This window comes from Natrix helvetica (assembly GCF_964273705.1).
Source record: "Natrix helvetica genome assembly, contig: HAP1_SCAFFOLD_338, whole genome shotgun sequence".
Classification (NCBI taxonomy): domain Eukaryota; kingdom Metazoa; phylum Chordata; class Lepidosauria; order Squamata; family Natricidae; genus Natrix; species Natrix helvetica.
In genome coordinates this window covers 1-26155 of record NW_028113444.1, presented here as the reverse complement: position 1 = coordinate 26155, position 26155 = coordinate 1, and the positions used below count along the sequence as shown (strand labels likewise).

Sequence of the window (26155 nt, the reverse complement as noted above, 5' to 3'; positions counted from 1 at the left end):
CCAGTGCTTTGAATGGTCACTAAATGTTGTTGTAAATTCAAGGACTACCTGAATATGTTTATTTCCCTCTGGTTCCCTCTAGTGTCCAACCTTCGAACTGTCATCTTATCAGTTTTTTTTTTAAAGAATTGAAAAGAACAGTGGTAAGAACAGTTCTTACCATGAACTTCGAAATCTTATTTCGAATCCATCTGGTTTCTTTACACCTTTCCAAAAATCCATATTCCGATCACCTTTTTTTTCTGTTTGCTTTAAAAAAAAGGTTTTTTAAAAAAATCTTTAAACTTGGATTTAAAACATTTAGCCTTTGGCTAATGGCTAATGGGAGAAAACTCGCCGGGTAGAATGAAACGTGGGACGTTAAAAGTTCCTAACTTTCAAAAAGCTGTTAAACAAGCATTTGCAAAAGTTGCTACGAAAGGAAAAATGCAAAGCCAGCGTCATTTTGAAGGCGTCACTCCTATTTTGAGGAAGATGGGTAGTGTCAATCGGGAGAATTGAACCTGCTGGAGACAATTGAGAATTGTGGTCTCGTGTGAGGAGCAAATGCCCGGAGCATTTCGGGGTGATCTCAATACTTCTCCTTATCCGCTTCTTCATTCCTGTGGAATTGCTGACTGCTTCAGTTCTCCAGCTCTTCTCTGGAAGTCTAATTTCCTTTCATTTCATCCAGGTAATAATTGACGTGGAAGTTTCTTAATTGTCATTTTTCTGGACAAGCCAGTCAGGTCTTCCAGCTCTTGTCTTAGACAAGACACGCGTCATCAATTTTGCTGCCGGAGCTCTTGGCCTCCTTCCCAGCTATACAAGAATTGAGCGAGTAGCTACGGTCGCCTGGTTCTTATTTGCGCCCTGGGAAATTAACATCACCTTTCCGAGTCCCGAAATAAAGCGTTCAACAGGTATGTAGGTAACCTACAATCTTGCGTTTGTTACGGTGCCAGGAAAAGAGTGGGGGGCAGTTTCAGGATCGTAGAATGGAGGGGGAATGGGATTTCAAGATAAAGAAATCTCATGAATGGGAAAAATGTGGTTTCTGGTTGCAAATTAGGGGGGGGGAGATACTTCAGTGATTTCAGGATCACAGAAAGTGTGACCAAGATTACAAATTGGGGAAGTATCTCAGGATTGTGGAATGGGGGAAACAATGATTTCAGGATCGTAGAAAGTGTGACCAAGATTACAAATTGGGGAAAAAGTATTTGGGGAATGTGGGACAAAGTGATTTTAGGATGGTGGAATAAGGAGGGGAATGTTTTGTAGGGCGCTTTTGACTTGTCGTATACATGAATCAGGGAAGCCACCCCACGTATCTGAAGTGGTGTAGGGTTTCCTGCCTAAGCAGGGGGCTGGACTAGAAGACCTTCAAGGTCCCTTACAAACTCTGTTATTCTGTTCAGATGAAAGAGCTATTAAGGAGGGAGATATTTTTCTCCCCGGTCCAAAAATTGAGGGGATAGTGAGAAAGAAGCTCAAGCAAATACCAGATTGATGCTATTCCATATAAGACAGAGGGACAGAAACTTTCAAGATTGATGTTAACCCTTCAAGGTAGGCCAGGTCAACAAACAGACATAGGAACCCCTTTTTTTGTCCATACCATTTGTCGGAAATGGTGTAGGGACTCCCGCTCGAGCACAGGGCTGGGCTAGAGGACCTCCGAGGCCCCTTCCAACTCTATTATTATTCCATGTTCCATATCGATCATGGTGTAAAACCTCCGGCAAGACGGACCAGCATATCTTGGGTTGTTTTTACGAGCATCGGAGGGACTGTTTGTTGTAGATTGGATGAAGGATGAACGTTTTGGAGACAAGATTTCTGAACTGGTGGAATTGACGCTGTAGGAAGCGGGCTTGGCTACGGTTGACACCAAAACCGCAAGTCCCCAAATCCCTGTCATTAAGCGAGACGTTTGTTCACGGAGGTTTCCCCCCCCCCAATCACACAACTTTTCTTGCCACATTTGTGAAGCGAAACTATGCAACCGTTCAGTTACCAACACGGTGGTTAAGGGGATCTTTTATCCCCATTGTCTGGGCTCGTTCAGAAAGTCACAACAGGGGACGGACACTGCGACCGTCATAAATACGAGACGGTGGCCAACATCTGGATTTTGATCACGCGACCATGGGGATGCTACGACGGTCATAATCAAAGTAAATAAATACAGTAAATAAAATAAATGATAAAATAAATAATAAAATAAATAATAAAATAAATAATAAAATAAATAATAAAATAAATAATAAAATAAATAAAATAAAATAAAATAAATAAAATAAAATAAATAAAATAAAATAAATAAAAAATAAAAAAATAAAATAGAATAAATAAAATAAAAAATAGAATAAAATGAAATAAAAAATAGAATAGAATAGAAAAGAATAAAATAAATGAAATAAATAAAAAAATAGAATGGAATAGAATGGAATGGAATAAATGAAATAAAAATAGAATAGAATAAAATAAATAAAATAAAAATAAATAATAAATAAATAAATAAAATAATAAATAAAATAAATAAGATAAATAAAATAAATAAATAAATAAATTAAATAATTAAATAAATTAAATAAATAAATAAATAAAATAAATAAAATAAATAAAATAAATAAAATAAAATAAAATAAATAAAATAAATAAAATAAATAAAATAAAATAAATAAAATAAATAAAATAAATAAAATAAATAAAATAAATAAAATAAATAAATAAAATAAATAAAATAAATAAAATAAAATAAAATAAAATAAAATAAAATATAAAATAAATGTAGAAAATAGTCCTAAAGACACTACTTTTTTTTTCATCACTCCTACAACTTTGAACGCCTAAAATAACACTTTTAGCTGTGTAAAAATGCGTCAATAGGAATGTAAATCTGCAGCTAGATTGGTCTATCTTAAAACCGCCTTCGCCCACAACTTAATTGTCAGTCTACAAGGCCTTATCAACATCTGGCTAGCGAGGACAGGAGGAAGGTGGGGGCCTATCCATTCAGATCTGCCCATCCTGTTTCCCGGTTTGACACCAGCCAGCGGAGGGCAAGTGGACTGGTGTGATCTTCCGAGAATTTCGGGAGGTATCTAGTCTACCAGAAGTGATAGGTTGTTTCTTCATATGGGCAAGAGACCTTCACAGCCAAAAACGGACGTCAGGAGCCCATTTTCGCTGGCAAGAGTGCTGGGGCTACCATAGGCACCCCCACACGAGTGATGTTGAGCTGGCCGTGCCCCCCAGGTCATACACAACCTTACGCGGCCCTCAATGAAATCGATGTTGACCTAAGAGGTCATTGGGAAAAATAGGCTGAACAAATAGTAGATGAAATCGGTCTACGTTGGACTCTTTCTTGGTGGGGGCTACGTCTCGCAAAAAATAGATTGGGGCAGGGGCAGATTTAGGACTGGGGCTGCAGAAACCCTGCATGAATAAATTAACAGCTTTGCAAATGATGTCCCCCCCCCTACAAAAAATGCATCTTTCCCCCCCCCCTTTGCAGGCAAATTTCTCTAAAATTCAAAGACTGATGCCTTAGCGCTGCTATGCAGAAACTGGATGCTTTGCGCGTGCTGTTCCTCATCTCCCTAGGGATGGTCCTGGCCAGAGGTCAGTGGGGAAGCCTTTGGGAAGTCTTTTGTGGGTGGAGTTGGAAGGAAAAGTGGGCGGGGCTCCGTCGTGCTGGTCGGCAGGGGTCTAAATTCACCTCTTCCCCCCCCCCTGTCCAATTTCGGTTGATTTTAGCACGCCAGCCCTGCATTCCTAAATTCCTTCGCCAAAATGCCATGGTGTGCGTTTGCAACGCAACGTATTGCGACACGGTGGACCCGCTCTCCCTCCCGGACGTCGGCAACTTTGTCAAGTACACAACCAGCAGGGAGGGCCAACGCTTGGAGTGGAGCGAAGGGCAAATAGTAGGTGCCAGCTCAGGAACTTCAGGTAAACCTGAGGGAGGGGGGGGGGTTGGACTAGATGACCTCCAAGGGTGCCTTCCAACTCAGTCATGTTGTTCCTTCTGTTCGTTGTTGTATCTCAGGTGGGATTTTCTACACCTACATCCCTTCTGTTCAGCACCAATACGTCAAAGGCTTCGGCGGGGCTCTCACCGACTCTGCGGCCATCAACATTCTGCGTTTGTCTTACGGAGCCCAAAACCACCTTCTCCGCTCTTATTTCTCGGAAGAAGGTGAGAAAATTGGGAATGACCGCTTGGTGAAATCTAGCAGCTCGGAGAAAGCTAGACCCTGAGGCTCTTGTCCTGACCTAGGTCCCCTAATCATAGTCCGAACCCTCTTTTATTTATACGGCTGTGTATTAGGGTCATTCACAGTCCGCGGGGTTTCACAAACAGCCTGTGAAGATTCCGACAGATGTCTGCTTGAGTTGCCACAGTCTTTCAGGGAAATGTTGATAAACACCCACCTTTATCTCCCTGGGAATGCTGCCAGAGACCTAATGGCCAAATCCAGAGCAAGGCCAAACTTAGCACAGAGTCAAACAGAACTTTTCAAAGCTTGAACTGACCAGATGAACTAATTGCTTCCTGCAAAAGCTCCCCTCCCGTTTGCTCCTCTTTTATGTCTTATGGGAGCGGCCAATTGTCTCCAAGCCTTACTCCCAAGTCGACCCTGTTTTCTTAACTGTTCTTGCCTTCTGGCAGCTCTGCGCATGGGCACACAGGCTCCCGCTGTTCTTCTGCCTCGCTGTTGTCAGACTCCAGAGGCAGAAAATAACTACCACATGGCCTTGGTCCCCTCTCTGCCTCCGACGCAGAGCCCTCATCCGAGCCTTTCCCAGACTCCAGGACTGGCCCATGTTCCTCCCCAACCCTCCTCACTCTCCGAACCTGCTGCCACAACAGCTCTATCTTTCTTAAAGCAACGATGAGCCACGCAGTGGTCAGAGTGCAGTACTGCAGGCTACTTCTGCTGCCTACCGGCTGCCTGCAATTTGGTAGTTCAAATCCCACCAGGCTCAAGGTTGATTCAGCCTTCCGTCCTTCCGAGGTGGGTCAAATGAGGACCCAGATTGTTGGGGGGCAAGAGGCTGACTCCGTAAACGGCTTAGAGAGGGCTGTAAAAATCCCGTGAAGTGGTATATAAGTCTAAGGGCTATTGCTATTAGGCTGCGTTTAAAAGCAGAATGGCGATCTCTTTGGGCACACGCTCTGAACAATCCAGAAAGTATTCCATTTCTTTCTTTTCTTTTTTAAAAAGCCCTGTTTTATTGACTTTATGCCCCCGCTTTTGATGAGGGGGGGGGGAAACCAAGGTAAGTTCTCCTTTTTCATTTTTAATTGACTCAACTTATACACGGAATGCTCACAAATGAAAACCTTTCTCTTTATGAGACGGTGTGGATAGCATTATAATTTTTTATTTTGTGGATGTAAGTTTTGTATCCTTCCCCCTCGTTTTTTTTATTTTTTGATTGTGAACATTAAAATCCTAGAAGAGTAGAATCATTTTCCTCCCCCCCTCTCTCTTTCACTCTCTTTGTCTCTCTGTCTCTCTCTGTCTCTGTGTGTGTCTTTCTCTCTCTCTCTTTCTCTGTCTCTCTGTCTCTGTCTCTCTATCTTTCTATCCGTCTCTATCTCTCTGTCTCTGTCTCTCTGTCTCTCTCTGTCTTTGACTCTCTCTTTCTCTCTCTCTCTGTCTCCCTCTCTCTCTCTCTTTCTATCTCTTTCTATCTGTCTCTGTCTCTCTGTCTCTCTCTCTCTTTCTATCTCTTTCTATCTGTCTCTCTGTCTGTCTCTGTCTCTCTGTCTCTCTCTCTTTCTCTCTCTTTCTCTCTCTATCTGTCTCTCTCTGTCTCTGTCTCTCTGTCTCTCTCTCTTTCTATCTCTTTCTATCTGTCTCTCTCTCTGTCTCTGTCTCACTCTCTCTCTCTGTGTCTTTCTCTCTCTCTCTTTCTCTGTCTCTCTCTCTCTCTGTCTGTCTTTGACTCTCTCTTTCTCTCTCTGTCTCCCTCTCTCTCTCTATCTCTTTCTCTCTGTCTCTCTGTCTCTCTCTCTTTCTATCTCTTTCTCTCTGTCTCTCTCTCTGTCTCTGTCTCTCTCTGTGTGTGTGTCTTTTTCTCTCTCTCTTTTTCTGTCTCTCTCTCTCTCTCTCTGTCTCCCTCTCTTTCTCTCTCTATCTCTCTTTCTCTGTCTCTCTTTCTCTCTCTTTCTCTCTGTCTATATATCTGTCTCTCTCTCTCTTTCTATCTCTCTCTGTCTCCCTCTCTCTCTCTCACTCTCTCTCTGTCTCTCTCTCTTTCTATCTCTGTCTCTCTCTGTCTCTCTCTCTCTCTCTCTGCTTCTGCAGGAATTGAGTACAATTTGCTACGCTGGCCCATTGGCTGCTCCGACTTCTCCACGCGGCCGTACAGTTACGCTGACCGATGCGTGGATGACTTTGAGCTGAAGTGTTTTGAGCTGGCCCCCGAAGACACCAAGCTTAGGGTGAGTTTGGGTAAATGCTCAGCTTCACGGTTGCATCGAAGGCTGGCTCCCACTTTGTGGCGGAAATAGCGCTCTCGCTGGACACCAAATAGAGTCGTGGCGTCCTCGGTGCTTTCTGAGCTTGGCTGTTTCCTTACAGACGTTTCATTACCCAACTAGGTAATGTCATCAGTGTTAGAAGGGAGAAAGGTCTAGGGAGTAAATGGGAAGAGGAGGAGGAGGAGAGAAAGAAGAAGAAGAAGAAGAGGAAGAAAAGGAGGGGGGAAGAGGGGATGAGGGGAGAGGAGGAGGAGGGGGAGGAGAAGGAGAAGAAGAAGAGGAAGAAGAAAAGGGGGGAGAAGGAGGAAGAGGAGGAAAGAGAAGGAGAAGTAGAAGAGGAAGAAGAGGAGAAGGGGGAAGAGGGGGGAGGGGAAGGAGAAGAAGAGGAAGAAAAGGAGGGGGGAAGAGGGGATGAGGGGAGAGGAGGAGGAGGAGGGGGGAGGAGAAGAAGAAGAGGAAGAGGAGGAAGAGAAGGAGAAAGAGGGGGGAGGAGAAGGAGAAGGAGAAGAAGAAGAGGAAGAAAAGGAGGGGGGAAGAGGGGAGGAGGAGGAAGAGAACTGTGGAATCCCAGTGATTGCCCAGCTTGGTTGTTTCCTTGTAGACGTTTCATGACCCAACTAGACAATATCATCAGTGTTAGAAGGGAGTGAGGTTGGTGTGTCTTCCCCGATTGGTGGAGGCTGGAATCAGACAGGCCAAAAACTAGCACAACACATCCATAAACGGCAACAGGCAGTCACAACACACAGTGAAAATTCTGTATTCAGTCCCAGTTTCAACTTCTCATTTACAGTCGTTTGCCTAACAGCCGCCGTGAAAAATGTCGATCCGGCGGGTCGGCAACCCGTTTTGTGACTGCTGCAACTTAACGACTGCAATGGGCGAGCTCCATTGGCAGTCATAACTCGAGAACTACCTGCAGAGGGCCAAGATTAACACTGTCAAAGTCTGTAAACCCGCAAGGAGGTTGTGTGAAAGGTTGGGGGTTGATCAGGCCATCCCCGGAGACAGTTGTGGTTTCTCTCTGTAGATCCCCTTGCTCCATCGTATCCTGGCCCACACCAAGAGGCCCCTCTCCCTGGTCGGCAGCCCTTGGACCAGTCCTGGCTGGCTAAGGGTCAACAACAAGGTTCACGGCAAATCCAGGTTAAAGGGAAATCCAGGCGACCGTTACCACAAGACCTGGAGTCTCTATTTTATCAGGTAATAACATTTTTTTTCCATTCTCGTCTGGTTTAGAAACTGCTTAGAATTTAACAGGCCCTCCCCTAGCCAAGTCCCACCCACTTTGGGGCTCCACCCTTTCTCAAACTCCTCCCCAAATCATGATCGGGCCCCACCCACAGACAGATGTTCTCGAAAACCCATGTAGATGAAGATAGTAAGAAATCAATATGCACGGAAAAGTTGAGTCCCTTCTCTCTCTCTGTCTGCCCACCCTGCTCCGGAGAGGTATGGGGATATTTTCAAGGTATTGCATTTTCACTGATTTATTTATTAGAATCCTAGAGCAGTGTGTCTCGTAACTTTAAGATGGGTGGACTTCAACTCCCAGAATTCCCTAACCAGTGTCTGGCTGGGAGATTCTGGGAGGTGTAGTCCATTTTTTTTTTCAAACTGGACTCATCTCACCTACCGTATTTTTCGGCATGTATAGTCTTTGGAAGGCTTGTAGAATGCTCCCAGGGGCTGGGAGGGGCAAAAACGGCCCCCAAACCCTCTTCTGATTGCCTAGCATACTGCCACGGTCATAACGGCGAGGACCAGTCTGTCCCATTCTTCAGCGGCATTGTAACATTTTTGTAAAGGGGGCAGGGTTTCATTAGGCCAAAAAATGATGCATTCAGTATATAAGTCGCACCTAGATTTTCTCCCTCTTTTGGGGTGGGTGGGTGGAAAGGTGCGTCTTATACTCTGAAAAATACGGTAGTCCATTTTTTTAGACCTTCTGAGAAGTCAATGGGGAATCCAGATTCACTTAGCAAATGGGTTGCTAACTTAACCACTGCAGTTATTCACTTAACAAGTGCGGCAAGGAAGGTTATAAAATGGGGCAGAATTCATTTAACTAATGTCTCAGGTTTGAGTTCAATTATGCTCGTACGTCAAAGTTTACCTGTACTCCTTTTCGTCAGGCAGACAGCTGGGAGATAGGGGCTTCCCTAAATAGAATAGAATAGAATAACAGGAGTTGGAAGGGACCTTGGAGGTCTTCTAGCCCAACCCCAGTGAGGGGGAAGGAAGGAAGGAAGGAAGGAAAGAAGGAAGGAAGGAAGGAAGGATTGATTGATTTTGAAGGGACCTTGGAGGTCTTCTAGTCCAACCCCAGTGGGGGGAAGGAAGGAAGGAAGGAAAGAAGGAAGGAAGGAAGGATTGATTGATTTGGAAGGGACTTTGGAGGTCTTCTAGTCCAACCCCCTGCTTAGGCAGGAAACCCTACACCACTTCTGACAAATGGTTACCCAACATCATCTTAAAAACATGCAGCGTTTACGTCTGAAAGCAAGTTGATTCGTTGTTCTCACTGTCAGGGATGTAAGAAAAATACAAAGGGGCGTGAAATATTTTGCGGCCCGCTAAAACTGACGTTATTACGACATTCTGGGGTTTTTTTTTGAATTTAGGTTCTTAGACGAGTACGCCAAAAACAATATTACTTTCTGGGCGCTCAGCTCTCAGAACGAACCGGTCACCGCCCTTTTCGTAAGCCGCCAAGACTTTCCTTGCAATTATTTCTCGCCGCCACATCAGCGCGACTTTATCGTTCAAGATTTGGGGCCGGCCCTGGCCGCCAGCCGTTATGCCGATATCCACCTGATGATCCTGGATGACGGCAGATGCCACTTGCCGAACTGGGCCAACCAGGTGGGTTTCCAAGCTGGGATGAGGGAATCCTCGACTTGCAACCGTGGGCTTAGTGGCATTAAAAGAAGAGTGACTTAGGACCGTTATTCACACATAACAACCTGTTCTGACTGAGGCTTCCCGAGAGCATGGAGCAAACTCCTTGTCCTGACAAAAAAACCCTTTTATTAATTTGCTGTGAATTCTGCTCCTTCACCTCCAGCAAAGTCTTTCGAGGGAGGATTTACGGTCACAGACCTTCTCTGGCTTGGAGAGCTGCCAGGCCAAGATCTGCAGAACTTGGCCAGGAGTCTCGGAGAGTCACAAACCAATGAAGTGAATGAATGGTCTCCTGCAAACTCCACTCCCCTTCCGCTCCTCTTTTATTCCCTATTCATCATCCACCTGTGGCCTTACTCCCAAGTCGACCCCTGTTCTTTAGCTGTTCCCTTCGTCTGGCAACTCTGCGCATGCGCCCACTGGGAACAGGCTCCAGCTGTTCTTCTGCCCCACTGATGTCCGACTCCGAAGGCAGCTGAGAACTGGCATACGGCTCTTGCCCCCTTTCTGCCTCCGACGCAGAGCCCTCATCCGAGCCTTCCCCAGACTCCAGGACTGGCCCATGTTCCTCCCCAACCCTCCTCATTGTCTGACTCTGCTGCCACCTCTGCTAGCTGCTGGCAGGCCACAACAGAACCATGGCAGAACCTTCCTTCTTTTTGTCCCCTGACAGGTGATTGGCAATAGTACCGCAGCGTCCTTCGTGTCTGGCATTGGCATCCATTGGTACTTTGACTCGGTCACTCCAGCTGGACTTACTCTGGACATTACGCATCGCCTGTACCCCGATTTCTTTCTGCTCTATACGGAAGCTTGCAATGGTTTTCTGGATTGGGATGTGAAGGTTGCCCTGGGAAGCTGGGAGAGAGGCATTTATTACAGCAGAAATATCTTGTCGGTAAGAGAATCCCTTGTTACGACTCAAAAATTGATCCCTTTGATGATAAGAGTGGTAGGAATGGACGAGTAATCGAAATGTCTAGGCAGTTTCTCAGACTTCAAAGGACGTTGTACAGTTTTTGGAAAAGTTGAGTCAGTAGCCCAAAACTCTGCTTTAAAGAGGGGTGGGCTTGAGGATAGCAGAATAACAGTTGTAAGGGACCTTGGAGGTCTTCTAGTCCAACCCCTTGCTCAAGAAGGAAGTAAGGAAGAAAGGAAGGAAGGAAGGAAGGAAGGAAGGAAGGAAGGAAGGAAGGAAGGATGGATGGATGGATGGATGGATAACAGAGTTGGAAGGGACCTTGGCAGCCAACTTGATCAGGAAGGAAGGAAGGAAGGAAAGGAAGGAAGGAAGGATGGATGGATGAATAACACAGTTGGAAGGGACCTTGGCAGTCTTCCAGTCCAACCCCTTGCTCAAGAAGGAAGGAAGGAAGGAAGGAAGGAAGGAAGGAAGGAAGGAAGGAAGGAAGGAAGGAAGGAAGGAAGGAAGGAAGGAAGGATAACAGAGTTGGAAGGGACCTTGGCAGTCTTCTAGTCCAAACCCTTGCTCAAGAAGGAAGGAAAGAAGGAAGGAAGGAAGGAGGGCGGGAGGGAGGGAATGAGAGAGAGAAACAGGTAAAAAGTGAGAGAAAGAAAGAAGAGAAAGGAGAGAAATTTGAGAGGAAGGAAGGAAGCCGAAAAGGGGAAGAAAGGAAGGAAAGAGGGAGGAAGTGAAGGAGAGAGAGAAACAAGTAAAAACAGAGAGAAAGAAAGAAGAGAAAAGAGAATGGAGAGAGGAAGGAAGGAAGAAGAAAAGAGAAAGGAAGGAAGGAGGGAATGAAAGAGAAACAGCTAAAGAGAAAGAAAGAAAGAAAGAAAGAAAGAAAGAAGAAAAAGGAGAGAAAGGAGAGAGAAAGGAAGGAAGAAGAAAAGGGGAAGCAGGGAGTGAATGGAGAGAAACAGGTAAAAAGAGAGAGAAAGAAAGAAGAGAAAGGAGAGAGAAAAAAGGAAGAAAGAAAAGGAAGGAAGAGGTAAAGGTGAAGGAAGGAAGGCAGGCAGGGAGAATAACAGAATTGGAAGGGACCTCAGAGGACTTCTAGTCCAACCCCCTGCTCAAGCAGGAAGCCCTATCTCATTTCAGACAAATGGCCATCCAATCTCTTCTTCGCCCACAACTTCTGAAGGCAGGTTTGGATCTTTAGAAAACCTTCCCTCTCTAGTTCTCCGGGAGTCCAAGAAAGACAGTAGTCTGCAGTTCGATTCTTTCGGGTTTTGCTCAATTGCTCAATTTTGGAAAACCCCAAAATGTCCTGTCCGTCCCGTCCCCCACCGCCCTGCATGCAGAGGGAAGGGTTGTTGGGCTGTCGTAAAACCTCCGATGCTTTCGGCCTCTGCAGAATCTCAACCACTTCGTCACCGGGTGGATTGACTGGAACTTGGCCCTCGACATGGAAGGGGGACCCAATTGGGTGGACAATCCAGTGGATAGTCCCATCATTGTCCACCCCCTCAAGGACGAGTTCTACAAGCAGCCCATGTTCTACCACCTGGGACACTTCAGGTAAACGCAGCCGAGGCAGTTTTGCACGGCGTGGAGGAAGAGGTGGGCGAGGGGGAAAAAAACAACAAACCAACAAGAATACAGATGCCGTAGAATGGACTCATCCGGTGGCAGGGAGTCCCGCAGGCTGCTACGGAGGGAAGGAGGCAGTTTATATAACCTTGGTAGATTAAACAGCAGTTTTCAAGTACCCGAATTTGGATCGTTTGCTCACAGGCGGTGCCGTATTTTTCAGAGTATAAGACACACTTTTTCCTCCCCTCAAAGAGGGTGAAAATGTGGGTGCATCTCATACCCCAAATGTAGCCTCGCCCACCCTTTGGCCTCTGCCTCCCAGCAAGTTGCCTCCTTGCAGCCAACTCATCCAGTGGCAGGGAGTTCCTCAGGCTGCCGAGGAAGCGAGCGGAGGGAAGGAGGCAGTTTTATAGTTAAACGTTTGTGCATTAGATTAAGGTTCTATCCGGTGGTGTCGGCTAATGTCTTCTCTCTTCCGGGCAGTAAATTCATCCCCGAAGGCTCCGTGAGAGTGGCGCTCGCCTCCAACTGCTTCTTTGACATCTGTAAGTTGAAGACTTCGGCTTTCCTGAGACCTGACGGCGTGGCGGTGGCGGTGGTGTTGAACGAGTAAGTGGAGAGGATCTGGAGGAGCCCAAATCGAGAATATTGTGCGCCGGTGTGAAGCATGGGAGGGGGATAAAGTGATACTGCCTAGGGAACGATTCGATAAGAGACGTCGTGGCCCTCCAGCGGCCACCAGAGCTGGTGGCAGGATCTGACAGGGAGAAGGTTGGGGAGGAGCATGGGAGGCTGGGGAAGGCTCTTGAGTCGGAGGCAGAGACGGGGCCGAGGCCGTCTGGCAGTGATCAGCTGCCTTCGGAGTCAGACATCAGCGAGGCAGAAGAACAGCTGGAGCCTGTTCCCAGTGTGAGCTGCCAGTAGAAAAGAACAGCTTGGAAATCAGGGTCGACTTGGGGAGTAAAGCCACAGGTGGACGATGAATGGCCAGAGGACATAAAAGAGGAGCGAAAGGGGAGGGGGCTTTTGCAGGAAACAATCCGTGCGGTCGTTAGATTCGTTTCAGGAGTGTGAAGATCTGTCCCTGAATCTCAGAGACTCTGTGCCCAGAGTCTTTCCGTTCACAGCCCCTCGTTTGGGATAATATTTCCATGGCAGCTTTCCAAGCTAGATAAGGTCTGTGGTCATAAATACCCCTTGGAAAGCCTGTTTGCCAGGCCTTGGTTGAATGTGAAGGAGAGGAATTCACATTCGTTTCATAAAAGGGGTTTTGTCAATGCCAGGACTCTGCCTCCTGCTTTTTGGGGGGGGAGCCTAGCTTAGAACAAGAGACAGAGTAGTCGGCAGCTGCGTAACGGGCAGAGAAAGAAATTTGGAAGAAACCTTCCCACGTTTCTCAGTCTATAAAACAGACAGCGAGAGATTTGTACTTCAAGACTTGCAAAATTATGGTCAGAGTTTCCAAATAGGAAACAAAACCAGATCAGCTGATTCTACTTTATTGTAACGCTACCTTGACAGAACCTTGAAACTCCAAAAGCATCAATGTCTCACATTTCCTTTGACCAGAATTTATCCTCTCTTTTCAGTGGGTCTGCCGATATTTCTTTCACTATCTCGGACGATCAGGTGGGTTACCTCAAGGACCGCGCGCGAGCTCACTCCATCCAAACCTACCTCTGGAGGAGGCACCTTTGAGGTCCTGAAGACGGGGAAGGGAATCCGCTTCTCGCTCAGGAGTAGCGGGCTCTGCAGAGAAGGGGCCTCGTGTCATGGTGGCCCACAACTCACACATTGAAGAAACTGCTCCAGCTAAACTAGTCGGACGTCAGCTTGGGGAGACATCAGACTTGGTTGACACAAGCACAACAGCTGGAGTAGTCTAATGATGATGCTCAGCCCCCAATCCCTTGGATGTGGGCAGTAGAGCGGAGAGCAGAGGGACGATGCTCAGTGCGGCTCCTTTCAAGCAAGGATTAAAGATTAAATTAAATTAAATTAAAGATAGCTGGCTGCAGCCTGATTTAAGACGCACCCGTGAAGAAGTATTCCTCTTCTCGTCTCCTGTTGTAGTGTCTCATTCCTGCATTTCTGCTTGTTATTCCTGAAACCCTGTTTGACGAATCTGATTTGGCTCTCTGAACTTTGGACTGGATTTGGACTATTCTCCCGCGTGCTCCTGTTGAGAACACAAGTACTCTCGAAAGCTTTAATTTGCTGATTGAGATTTTTCCCCCCCTTGGGTGCTGTTATCGGCTCAGCCTTGAGTAAAACGGCTTTCCTGACCTCGTAACTCTGTGTGTGCATTTTGCGCGTGTGTGAGTTTGAGACCCGAAACAGGACAACGTGGACGAATCAATTAATAAGAATAGAGCAAATTAAAGAACCCTGGAGGTCTTCTAGTCCAACCCTCTGCTCAAGCCGAAGGCCCTATGCCATTTCAGACTGGTGGCTCTCCAGTCTCTTCTTAAAAGCCTCCAGTGACGTCTGGTGGCAAGCTGTTCCACTGGTTAATTGTCCTCACCGTTAGGAAGTTTCTCCTTCATTCCAGGTTGCTTCTCTCCTCGATTTGTTTCCATCCATTGCTTCTTGTCCTCCGTTATGGTGCTTTGGAAAATAAGTTGACCCTCCCCTCTTCTTGGTGGCAGCCCCCCCAAGGGAATATTGCTATCATGTCCCCCCCCTTACTCCTTATTTTCTCTAGTCTAACCCAAATCCTTCATATGTTTTTGACTCCAGAACTTTAATCATCTTAGTTGCTCATCCCTGCCTATTGTCTTGATTTTCGGTTCTGCGCGTGAGTGGGCGGAACAAACTTCCTCGCAAACATTTAATTTTCTTTCCTTGTCTAACGTTATGCGCAGACCTTTTTTAGCTGAAAATGCGCAGGCACAAACGACATTTTTTGGGGGGCGCGTCGAAGTGGCAGGGATGCCAGTAGCAATCCATCCAAACACACACACACACACACACACACACACACACCACACACAGAGTCAAACAAAGAGCCAGGAGAGGACTCTTTGAAGACATGAAAAGCGAAACAAACGTGGCTATATTTTTTGGGTCTGCAGGGGGCGCTTGCAGACTCAAGAACCGACAGCCTTTCACAAAGTGGCTAGTCCACATGTGCAAAATGTCCTTGGCATTTAACCACCTCATCCTTTAAAAAAAAAAAGTTAAAAAAATTTTAAATACGAAATTCTTAAGAAGTTTAGAATCACAGGGTTGGAAGGGACCTTAGAGGTCTTCTAGTCCAACCCCCCCCCGCTTAAGTAGGAAACCTTCTGCCATTTCAGACAAATGATCAGTCGCTTCTTAAAATACCCCAGTGAGGGGGAAAGGAAGGAAGGAAGGAAGGAAGGAAGGAAGGAAGGAAGGAAGGAAGGAAGGAAGGAAGGAAGGAAGGAAGGAAGGATAACAGAATGAAAGCATTGGAAGGATCTTTGAGGAAACCTTACACCACTTTAGACAAATGGCTATCCAACATCTTCTTAAAGACTTCCAGCATTCACAACTTCTGGAGGCAATTTCTGTTCCACTGGTTAATTGTTCTAACTGTCAGGAAATTTCTCCTCAGTTCTAAGTTGCTTCTCTCCTTGATTAGTTTCCACCCATTGCTTCTTGTTCTACCCTCGGGTGCCTTGGAGAATAGCTTGACTCCCTCTTCTTTGTGGCAACCCCTGAGATATTGGAAGATGCTATCATGTCTCCCCTAGTCCTTCTTTTCCTCAAACGAGACATACCCAGTTCCTGCAACTAGTTGTTCTTCATATGTTTTAGCCTCCAGTCCCCTAATCCTCTTTGTTGCTCTTCTCTGCACTCTTTCTAGAGTCTCCACATCTTTTCTACATCGTGGTGACCAAAACTGGATGCAAATATTCCAAGTGTGGCCTTACCAAGGCCTTATAAAGTGGTATTAACCCTTCAGGTGATCTTGATTCTCTCCCTCTGTTGATGCAGCCTAGAACTGTGTTGGCTTTTTTGGCAGCTGCTGCACATGGCTGGCTCCTATTTAAATGGTTGTCCACTAGGACTCCAAGATCCCTTTCACAGATACTTCTATACTACTACTACCACCTATAGTACTGTACCTGTGCATTTGGTTTTTCTAATTACGGTTGCCAAACTATGCCCCAACTTTTCAACTCACCCGCACGGTTTCTCTTTGTGCCTTTCGCTTTGCCAAACCAGGTTAAAGAAAAAATAATAATGAGTACCTCGATAATTTTTGCAACCAGGGAAAGGATGTTATCCTCGCCAGTTTAAGTTTCTAGTCCTCATGATTCCAAAAGGCAAAAGGGGAATGCCGCGACCCTCATAAATGCACACCGATTAGCCAAGTGCCCCCTCCCCCCCGGCCCTTTTTTGATCGCCTCGCATGCTGCAACGGTCGTGATGGCGAGGACCGGTCCGTCCCTCTCATCGTAACTTCGAACGGTCGCTTCAAATTGAAGAGGACGCAGCTAAATTTTGGGACGGCGCCATTCAGGGAAAGAAATGAAAGGATGCATACGAGCCAACGCAGCTGAATTTTTATTTTTATTATTACTGTCTGCATCGTTGGGAAGCATTGCGAAAGACGTACAATCTCCGTGGGACGATTTCGCAAGCGTCTCGAAGCAACGCTTGGCTTTCACATTCAACCCCGCCCGAAGAAATGTGCAAAATGTTTTTATTTCTAAACTAGCTGATGAATCGGCATTTATAGACGTCGAAGAGTTTGTCTGACGGGGGAGCTGTGGGGAGGGGCCTTTCTTCCCCCTACTCCCATGCCCATCGTCCCTGCCCTCTCCCTTTCTCCTCCCATGCGCTCCTCTTTTCCGCCCTGTCCACGATCCTGGCCCATTGCCCCAAATCCATCAGGCGCTTCCACATCGGTCCACTGGAGGGCGAATGTCACGGCTGCCTTTCCAGAGGAAGCTGCAGAGGAACTGAGATCGCAAACAATTGCCACTCTAGGACACCGCACTTGCTCTCCTTAATGGCCCAGGCTCTCCCTCCCATGACATCACAAACAATTGCCGCTCTAGGACGCCACATTCGCTCTCCTTAACGGGCCAGGCATTCCAGAGTTATGCTGGAACACACATACACACTCACACAGACCCACACACATACACCAGGGGTGTCTCCCCCCCCCCCCCATTATTTGTTTCCAGAGAGTAAGTCATCTGTGTACCAAGCTTGGTTGAAATTGCTCAGAGTTAGGCTGGAACAAATATACATACATACATACATACATACTTTTATATATATATAAATATAAATGAATGAATGAATGAATGATAAATGATATATATAAAGAAGAAAGAAGAAGAAAATAAAAGACCTTCGGGAGAATTCCGGCCGCAACCCTTCGTCTCCCCTTCTGTTGTTTCTTCATCCAGAGGGACTAGAAACTTACTTTTTATGTTAACGGGAATGATGTTGGCTGGAGCAGCCCTGATTATGCCATCACTTCCTTCCCACAGACCTTATCTATTTTGAATTGCAAACACATCTCCAAACAATTGGAAACTGCTTTGCATAAAACTTGGAGCTGAACATCAGCGTCTCTCTCTGTCTCTCTCTGTCTCTGCCTCTCTCTCTCTCTCTCTTTTTCTGTCTCTCTTTCTCTCTTTGTCTCTGTCTCTCTCTTTCTTTCTCTCTCTGTCTCTGTCTCTGTCTCTCTGTCTCTCTCTTTGTCTCTGCCTCTCTCTCTCTCTCTCTTTTTCTGTCTCTCTTTCTCTTTGTCTCTGTCTCTCTCTTTCTTTCTCTCTCTGTCTCTGTCTCTTTCTCTCTCTCTCTGTCTCTTTGTCTCTCTCTTTGTCTCTGTCTCTCTCTGTCTCTGTCTCTCTTTGTCTCTCTCTGTCTCTCTAACTCTCTTTCTCTCTGTCTCTAACTCTCTTTGTCTCTCTCTGTCTGTCTGTCTCTCTCTTTGTCTCTATGTGTCTCTCTCTCTTTGTCTGTCTCTGTCTCTGTTTCTCTCTTCGTCTCTCTCTCTCTGTCTCTGTCTCTCTCTAACTCTCTTTCTCTCTGTCTCTGTCTAACTCTCTGTCTCTCTCTAACTCTGTCTCTCTCTAACTCTGTCTCTCTCTGTCTCTCTGTCTCTCTGTCTAACTCTTTCTGTCTCTCTCTCTGTCTCTTTCTCTCTCTGTCTCTGTCTCTCTCTAACTCTCTCTCTGTCTCTCTGTCTCTCTGTCTCTCTCTGTCTCTCTCTGTCTCTCTCTAACTCTGTCTTTCTCTATCTCTCTGTCTCTCTCTCTCTGGACCATCTGGATGGCTTTTTTGCTTCTCCACCTTGGGTGTGACCTCGCCAGCCTCCAACCCTTGCAACATCCAGCCGCTGATTCCCAGAGAAATCAGGCATTCAACCCCGAAGGGGAAAAAAAGAGATTTTCCGGCTGAACCAGCCCGCCGTGGCAGAAGTTGGCTGTGGTGTGAAGAGAGAGAGACACACACACAACACATCAGCTGCGGAGGCTTTTCCGGGCAGAGGACCATTTTTTCGGAGCTGGGGCGAGAGAGGTGAGTATGCCGGAGAAAAGTTTGTGTGTGTGTTTAAATTTCCCTCTCCCCTGTTACTTTTAAGCTAGCATCTGCAGGCGATATTCCAAAGAGCAAATAATGGTCTAAATCAAACTATTAAAATGTTCTTTAGAACATTGGCTGCTTAATTGATGAAATTAAACCAATAGCTTCTGGGTTTTCATTTATCTTCCCCACCTCCCCCTTATCCATGAGGACTAGAAACTTTGAATCTCAAGGGACTATGAGAGAGCGCCCGCTCTTTGCCTCGGCTGAACGCGTCAGGTTTGATGCTTTCAGGAGAGCTGGGGAAACGGTCCACCTTGCTGGGAATCTAGAGAGAGCGAAGGGTCCTTCTTTGGCTTGGGATCTTGAGGACTAGCATCATATTTCATCTTTAGGGGGAAAGCTATTGCCCCAGGTTCGATTCCCCACCCCTAATTTGGAAAAACCGTGCCGAGTCTGAATAAGTAAAATTAGATTGAACTGCTGATTTGGCTGATTTCTGGAACTCCGTATCGCTCAAAGAGGGCTAGCATCTTGAATTTCTCTCCAAAGCATCATGATTGAGAGGAGAACTGCTGAAGATTTCCAAAGAACCCCAAAACCTGTCTGGTTTTTTGGAGGGGGAGGGGTCTGGATTGATCCTAAAACGGATCATCCCCGTGGATAAAACTACTGCCCAATACAGTTTATTAATTTTATTCCTTTCAATCATCATCATCATCTTCATTGAATGACCCCATAATAATCCCTTGCGGGGGTGGAGTCTGGGCCACTGAATGGAGCTAGCAGAGTGTTTTTAATGGCCGGATGCCATTCCTGTTGCCAGAGCGGAGTTTTGTTTGGCAGATCTATTCTCTTTTCAATGTTACCATTCAATTTTATTTTTACGTTGGGGTGGGGGGTTGGAGGGTTTTTTTTTTTTTTTTTGAATTTTGGGGATTTGGGGGTTCTTGCTGCCCCGAGAATGTGCTGCAGGGTGGACATTTAAGAGAGGCGGTTGTGCAAATTTCTCGTTGTAAAGTGAAATCTAAATGAACGTGTCATCTTCCCGTCTGGTTTTGGCTTTGAAACACTTGGCTGTTATCGTCCCGAGAAATCCTGGGATTCACAGCGATGTCTCGTGGGGCCCTTCAGATCTTCTTTGTCTCTTTGTGGCTACTCCAGCTGAGCTGCTCCTCGACGGGTAAGTGTGTAAAATCAAGCGTCAGCAAGTGTCGGCAGGTCCCGTGTGTTGCCTTGCTTTGCACAATTCCTTCCCTTGCAAAACGCGCCTTGAAGCTGGGATTAAAACTCCAAAGGGCGGCGAAAGCTCTGGCTTTGCAAATGACTGAGATTAAGCAATCTGGAAGAGAGCCTCCATGTTTAGAAGCAGTCTAGCTGTCTTCTAAAGGACTCCCTGGCTAACGTTCCTGCAAGGGCAACGTAATAAATGGAACCCTGTCTACTTCTAGGGATAAAGGTTTAGGAGCCAGGCGCTGGGGAGTTCAAGTCCTGCCCTAGGCACTACGGAAGCTGGTTGGGTGGTTTGGGGCCAATCATTACGAGGCTCTGAGTTCTAGTCTCGACTTAGGGAGAAAAATTGGCTGGGCAAACTTTGGGCCAATAACCAGGAGACGGGGAGTTCTAGTATCTTCTTAGGCATGAACACCGACTGGGTGTCTTTGGGCCAATTATCAGGAAGTGATATATTCTAGTCCTGTCTTAACCATGAAAGCTGGCTGGGTGACTTTGGGCCAATCACCAGGAGACTGGGAGTTCTAGTTCTGCTTGATATCTTCAGAATGAAGCAGAAAAACAGAAGAAAATGTGTATGAAAATATATTAGACTGGTTTCCTGCACCTTTATCAAGTCAATTTCTTTTTCTTTCTTTTTCTTTCTTTCTTTCTTTCTTTCTTTCTTTCTTTCTTTCTTTCTTTCTTTCTTTCTTCTTTCTTTCTTCTCTTTCTTCTTTCTTTCTTTCTTTCTTTCTCTTCCTTCCTTTTTCTTCTTTCTCTTCCTTTTCTTCCTTCCTTCTCCTTCCTTCCCCTCCAATTCCCTTCCTTTTCTCTTCCTTTCTTCCATCTTACCTTCCTGCCCATCCTTTCCTTCCCTTTTCCTTTCCTTCTTTCTGTTCCTTTCCTTCCTTCCTTCCTTCTTTCTTGCCTTCTCCTTCCTTCCTTTTTTCTTTCTTTGTTTCTTTCCTTCCTTCTTCTCTTCCTTTCTTCCATCTTTCCTTCCTGCCCATCCCTTCCTTCCTTCTTTCTCTTTTTTCTTCCTTCCTTTCTTCTTTCCTTCCTTTCTTCCTTCTTTCTCTTCTTCTTTCTCTTTCTATTCTTCCTCCCTTTCTTCTCTTTCCTTCCTTCCTTTCTTTTTCTTTCTTTTTCTTTCTTCTTCTTTCTTCTTCTTCTTTTTCCCACAGGTGGACGCCCATGTTCTCCCAGAAATTTTGGGCATGGCTCCTTGGTGTGTGAATGCGGGGCTGATTATTGTGATACGTTGGAGCCCCTCACTCTCCCGGATTCGGGGTCTTACGTGAAGTACGAAAGCAATAAAGCCGGACGCCGTGTGGAGCGCAGCGAGGGCCTCCTGGTGGATAACCCTTCTGAGAACGGTGAGGCCGGATTAGATCCCCAAGTATGCTTTTACCCCAAAGAATCCGGGACAGCATAAAATCTAGTAGGCCTTCCCTTCCTGTTATCCTCATAAGAACCCTGCGAGGTAGGCCTGGATGAGGCAATGCCCACTTCTCGACTGAGGGCTCATTTGCTCATCTAGTGGTTAAGGCATCAGGTTTGAAACCAGGAGACCGTGAGTTCTAGTCCCACCTTAGGCACGAAAGCTGGCTGGGAGACTTTGGGCCAATCACCAGGAGACTGGGAGTTCTAGTCCCACCTTAGCCATGAAAAAGGCTGGGTGGCTTTGGGCCAATCACCAGGAGACTGGGAGTTCTAGTCCCACCTTAGGCATGAAAGCCGGCTGGGAGACTTTGGGCCAATCACCAGGAGACTGGGAGTTCTAGTCCCACCTTAGCCATGAAAAAGGCTGGGTGACTTTGGACCAATCACCAGGAGACTGGGAGTTCTAGTCCCACCTTAAGCATGAAAGCCAGCTGGGTGGCTTTGGGCCAATCACCAGGAGACTGGGAGTTCTAGTCCCACCTTAAGCATGAAAGCCAGCTGGGTGGCTTTGGACCAATCACCAGGAGACTGGGAGTTCTAGTCCCACCAGAGGCATGAAAGCCAGCTGGGTGAGTTTGGCCCAATGTTAAGAAGTTTGCAAAACTTTTCATACCCAACGAATCTCCTACATATTCCTTCATAGAGAGAATCCCACCCGCCAGTGGATTAATTTATGAAAGTATTGAGCCACCCGTCTCACGATTCAAATCGGCTCGTAACCACCTCCGCCAGATGCTAGACCAGTCTAGTTTTATAATCCGGTTTGAATCTGGAGCGAAGGAAATGGCGCTTGGGTGCCAACCCAGAACCCACAATCCATTCGCTAAACCCGTCAAGCCTGTTATGCAAAGGTGGCAAACATTTACCAACCAGGTGGGCGTGTGAGAGAATAGTAAGCACTATCCTTTAGAAAACTGGGTGGTGGTTGTTTTTTTTTTGTTTTTTTTTGTAAATTCCTACTTCTCCTTTGTTCCTTTCACGTAGATGATCTGGTTTTGAAACTGAAGACGTCGCAGAAGTATCAAAAGATCAAAGGTTTCGGAGGGGCCCTGACTGATTCAGCTGCTATCAATATCCTGAATTTGTCGCCCAAAAGTCAGAGAAACCTGCTGAAATCTTATTTCTCCAGCGAAGGTCAATTTTATTTACTCGCGTAGATATTTATTGATTCAATGTGCGTGGGGGCTGGGGGGGGGGCAGGCTTCCCCCAAAAGCAGAGTCCTGGTCCCGACAATTTAGGAAACGAATGTGAATTCCTCTCCTCCACATTCAGCAAAGCAAAGCAGTCTTTCAAAGGAGGATTTCTGACCGCAGACCTTGTCTGTCTTGGAAAGCTGCCATGGAAATATTTTCCCAATTTGGTGCTGTGCAAGGAAAAACTCGGCACAGAGTCTCTGAGATTCAGGGACAGATCTTCACACTCCTGAAACAAGCGAACGAACGAATTGTTTCCTGCAAAAGCCCCCTCCCCTTTCGCTCCTCTTTTATTCCCTCTGGGAGGGGCCCTTCATCGTCCACCTGTGGCCTTACTCCCAAGTCGACCCCTGTTCTTTAGCTCTTCTCTTCGTCCGGCAACTCTGTGCATGCGCACACTGGGAACAGGCTCCAGCTGTTCTTCTGCCTCACTGATGCCTGACTCCGAAGGCAGCTGATAACTGTCGGACGGCCCTCGCCCCCTCTCTGCCTCCGACACAGAGCCCTCGTCCGAGCCTTCCCCAGACTCCAGGACTGGCCCAGGTTCCTCCCCAACCTCCTCACTGTCCGAATCTGCTGCCAGGCCAACAACAATTGGCCACCCATCTTACCATAGGGAAACATCAAACAGAATAGCCCAGGTTTATTTATTTTTATTATGCATTCTCACCTTGGATTCAGCAGTTCCTTGCATAATCCCAGTTTAAATAGTGTCATTTAAGCATTCTGCGTGGGCAGGACGGCACCCAGAGGGAGTTTCTTGGTGTGGCCGACAATTCCCAGCAGGTTGTCTCTTTTTGTCTGGGCGACGTCGAGACACAAAGTCTATAGCCAAGTCCTCAATTTATGACCACCGTGGGTGTCTATTGCCAAGCAAGACAGTTAGGTGAACTGACGACCTTTTTTGTTGGGACTTACGTTTAAGGTGCTTTTTTTTCCCAGTGCCGTGGTAACGTTGAACGGCCGCTAAATGGACAGTTGTAAATCGAGGACTACCTGTAGAAGGTTGCTGGCCATGGTCCTGAAACCAAGCCAAGTCCGTTGGCTGAATGTAGAGGCATTGTCCAAGGTGCTGAAATAAATCAATCAGAATAGAATAGAATACGAGTAGAATAGAACAGAATTGGAATAAAGAATCGAATGGCAGAATGATAGAATAGAATAGAATAATGGAAGAATAATTGAAGAATGAATAGAATAGAATAATGGAAGAATGAATAGAATAGAATGGAAGAATGAATAGAATAAGAATGAATAGAATGGAAGAATGAATAGAATAGAATGGAAGAATGAATAGAATAGAATGGAAGAATGAATAGAATAGAATAAGAATGAATAGAATAATGGAAGAATGAATAGAATAGAATAATGGAAGAATGAATAGAATAGAATAAGAATGAATAGAAGAATGGAAGAATGAATAGAATAGAATGGAATGAATAGAATAGAGTAATGGAAGAATGAATAGAATAGAATGGAAGAATGAATAGAATACAATAATGGAAGAATGAATACAATAGAATAGGAATAAAGAATAGAACAGAATAGAAATAAAGAATAGAATGGAAGAATGAATAGAATAGAATGGAAGAATAAATAGAAAATAGAATAGAAAATAATAGAAAATAGAATAGAAGGGACCTTGGAGGTCTTCTAGTCCAACCCCCTGCTCAAGCAGGAGACCCTACAGAGACCATTTCAGACAAGTCCAGTCCCTTCTTAAAAACTTCCAAAAACTTGATGAAGCCCCCACAACTTCTGGTGGCCAGCTGTTCCCCTGGTTCATTGCCCTCACCGTTAGGAAGCTTCTCCTTAATTCCAGGCTGCTTCTCTCCTTGATTAGTTTCCATCCATTGTTTCGTGCCTTCAGGTGCTCCGGATAATAAGTTGACCTCCTCCCCTTTGTGGCAGCCCCCCCAAATACTCTTTTTCTTTTTCTTTAAATGTAGTGACCCAAACTGGATACAATATTCCAGGTGTGGCCTTACTAAGGATGGATAATAATACTCCACCTGCTTTTGCTTCTGTGCCTATGTTTACACAACCCAGGATCGTAGTATTAGGTTTTTTTGGCTGCTGCCACACACTTCTGGCTCATGTTTAAAGGAATTGTCCACTAGGACCCCCAAGGTCCCTCTCACAGTGACGGTTTTTGCACTGGGTTTCGCCTCATCTGTCCTTGCACCTCTGAGTTTTCCTGCCCAGGTATAAAACCTTGCTTTTCCTCCACGTTAATGGACGAAGCTTTCCCTCGTCTTTCCCTCATCTGCTGCACGGACTACAGCTCCCATCCTCTCTCCTCTGGGGGTGAAGCTTGGGAATTCAGCCATTTGGGGGCTTACCCCCAATTTCCAAATCCTATGTTGTTGTTGTTTTAACGCAGGCATTGAGTATACCTTGATCCGTGTACCCATGGCAAGCTGCGACTTCTCCGTCAGGCTCTACACTTACGCCGACGTGGAGAACGATTTCGAGCTGAAGAACTTCAGCCTGACGGATGAAGACATCAAAATGAAGGTGGGTCATTTACCGTCGCCGGGAAAAAATAAGAATATCGAGATGCTCGCAGTCCAGGTCTGTCAGTTTTGACCCAGCGTAGCAGACAACAAGAAACGGGCTCCGTGTCCCGAAAATTCCCTTTTATTTATCTCCTGTGAATGAACGGCATTCACACACCCCCGAAAAGTCCAGGCATTAGTCCTTCAAAGAGTTAACTGCAGTAACAGACCTTATCGGTTCCTTGCAAGGCCGTGAGCTCCCAGCCGCAAGGCAAAACGCAATGAGCAAAATCTTCAGAAAGACGAACTGTTGTCTCCTACAACCACCACTCCTTCTATTTATTCCCCAGCCAGGGAAGGGCCATTCAGCGTCCGTGGATGCCTTGCTTCCTGAGTCGACTCCTTGTCCTCCGTTGTTCTCCTCTCCTAACAGCTCTGTTAGCAGTGACATTCAGCAGATATATTCTCAACGTGCCCCGAGAGAGAGAGTGAGCTGCCTCTATCTAGATTCGAACTCACAGCCTGCTGATTGTGAGTCGAGAGCTCGACCTCTAGGCCACCGCGCCATTCCATCGTGGCGTGATTTCAAATTGTATTTCAGTATCGGCCCTATGATCTACCCCAATCAGTCCCACGCAGGCCGAAGCATTTGAACCCCAAAACACATTGCTCTGCTGTGTTAGTTATTTTCAGTTTGATGTCCAGGTGCAAACGATGCGCTGTCTCCCCGCACATTAGATCCCGATTTTGCAACAAGCGCAAGCCGTCGCCCCCCGACCCCTGCTGCTCTACGCCAGTCCCTGGACATCCCCCATCTGGATGAAAACCAACGGCGCCATGACTGGCCGTGGTACCCTGAAGGGTCAACCGGGCGACAGATATCACAAGACCTGGGCAAACTATTTCATCAGGTAATGTGCGTGTGTTGAGTTTGAGGCCGGAAACAGGACACTTTGGGGGAATCGATCAGAGTAGAGCTGGAAGGGACCTTGGAGGTTTTGTAGTCCAACCCCCCGCTCAGGAAGGAAGGAAAGGAGGGAGGGAGGAAGATGGAAGGGAGGGAGGAGAAAGAGGGAGGGATAGAGGAAGGAAGATGGAAGAAAGGAAAGGGAGGAGAAATAGAGGGAGAGAGGGAGGGAAAGAAGGAAGGAAGGAAAAGTTGGAGGAAGGAAGGAAGATGGGAGAGAGGCAGGGAGGAGAAAGAGGGAGGAAAGAAGGAAGGGAGATGGAAGAAAGGAAGGGAGGGAGGAGAAATAGAGGGAGGAGAGAGGGAGGGGGAGAAAGAAGGAAGGAAGGAAAAGAGAGAGGAAGGAAGATGGAAGAGAGGCAGGGAGGAGAAAGAGGGGGGAAGGAATTGAAATGGAAGAAAGGGAGAGAGGGAGAGAAGGAAGGAAAAGTTGGAGG

At 46.3% G+C, this 26155-nt stretch overlaps 2 protein-coding genes across 4 annotated transcripts; both read left to right on the top strand.

Annotated features, from left to right (window-relative positions):
- The first annotated feature begins 822 nt into the window (after positions 1-822).
- LOC309382399 (lysosomal acid glucosylceramidase-like) lies at positions 823-14332 on the top strand. The gene is made up of 12 exons (XM_081971919.1): positions 823-902; positions 3506-3612; positions 3748-3942; positions 4040-4189; positions 6309-6445; positions 7515-7687; positions 9109-9349; positions 10062-10286; positions 11707-11870; positions 12369-12494; positions 13475-13514; positions 13959-14332. Exons 2-12 carry the CDS (start codon positions 3549-3551, stop codon positions 14025-14027), a joined length of 1584 nt encoding a protein of 527 aa, XP_081828045.1. The 5' UTR covers positions 823-902; positions 3506-3548; the 3' UTR covers positions 14028-14332.
- Positions 14333-17668: 3336 nt separating this feature from the next.
- Positions 17669-25689, top strand: LOC309382398 (lysosomal acid glucosylceramidase-like). 3 transcript variants are annotated; one of them, XM_081971918.1, is made up of 6 exons: positions 17669-18395; positions 19495-19584; positions 20801-20992; positions 22044-22193; positions 24637-24770; positions 25490-25689. In XM_081971918.1, the coding sequence occupies exons 2-6, from the start codon at positions 19515-19517 to the stop codon at positions 25664-25666; spliced, it is 723 nt and encodes a 240-aa protein (XP_081828044.1). In that variant the 5' UTR covers positions 17669-18395; positions 19495-19514; the 3' UTR covers positions 25667-25689. The 3 variants fall into 3 exon arrangements, with proteins under 3 accessions (XP_081828044.1, XP_081828043.1, XP_081828042.1); XM_081971917.1 differs by having other exon boundaries at positions 17673-18395; positions 19464-19584; XM_081971916.1 differs by having other exon boundaries at positions 17673-18395; positions 19423-19584.
- The last annotated feature ends 466 nt before the right edge of the window (positions 25690-26155 follow it).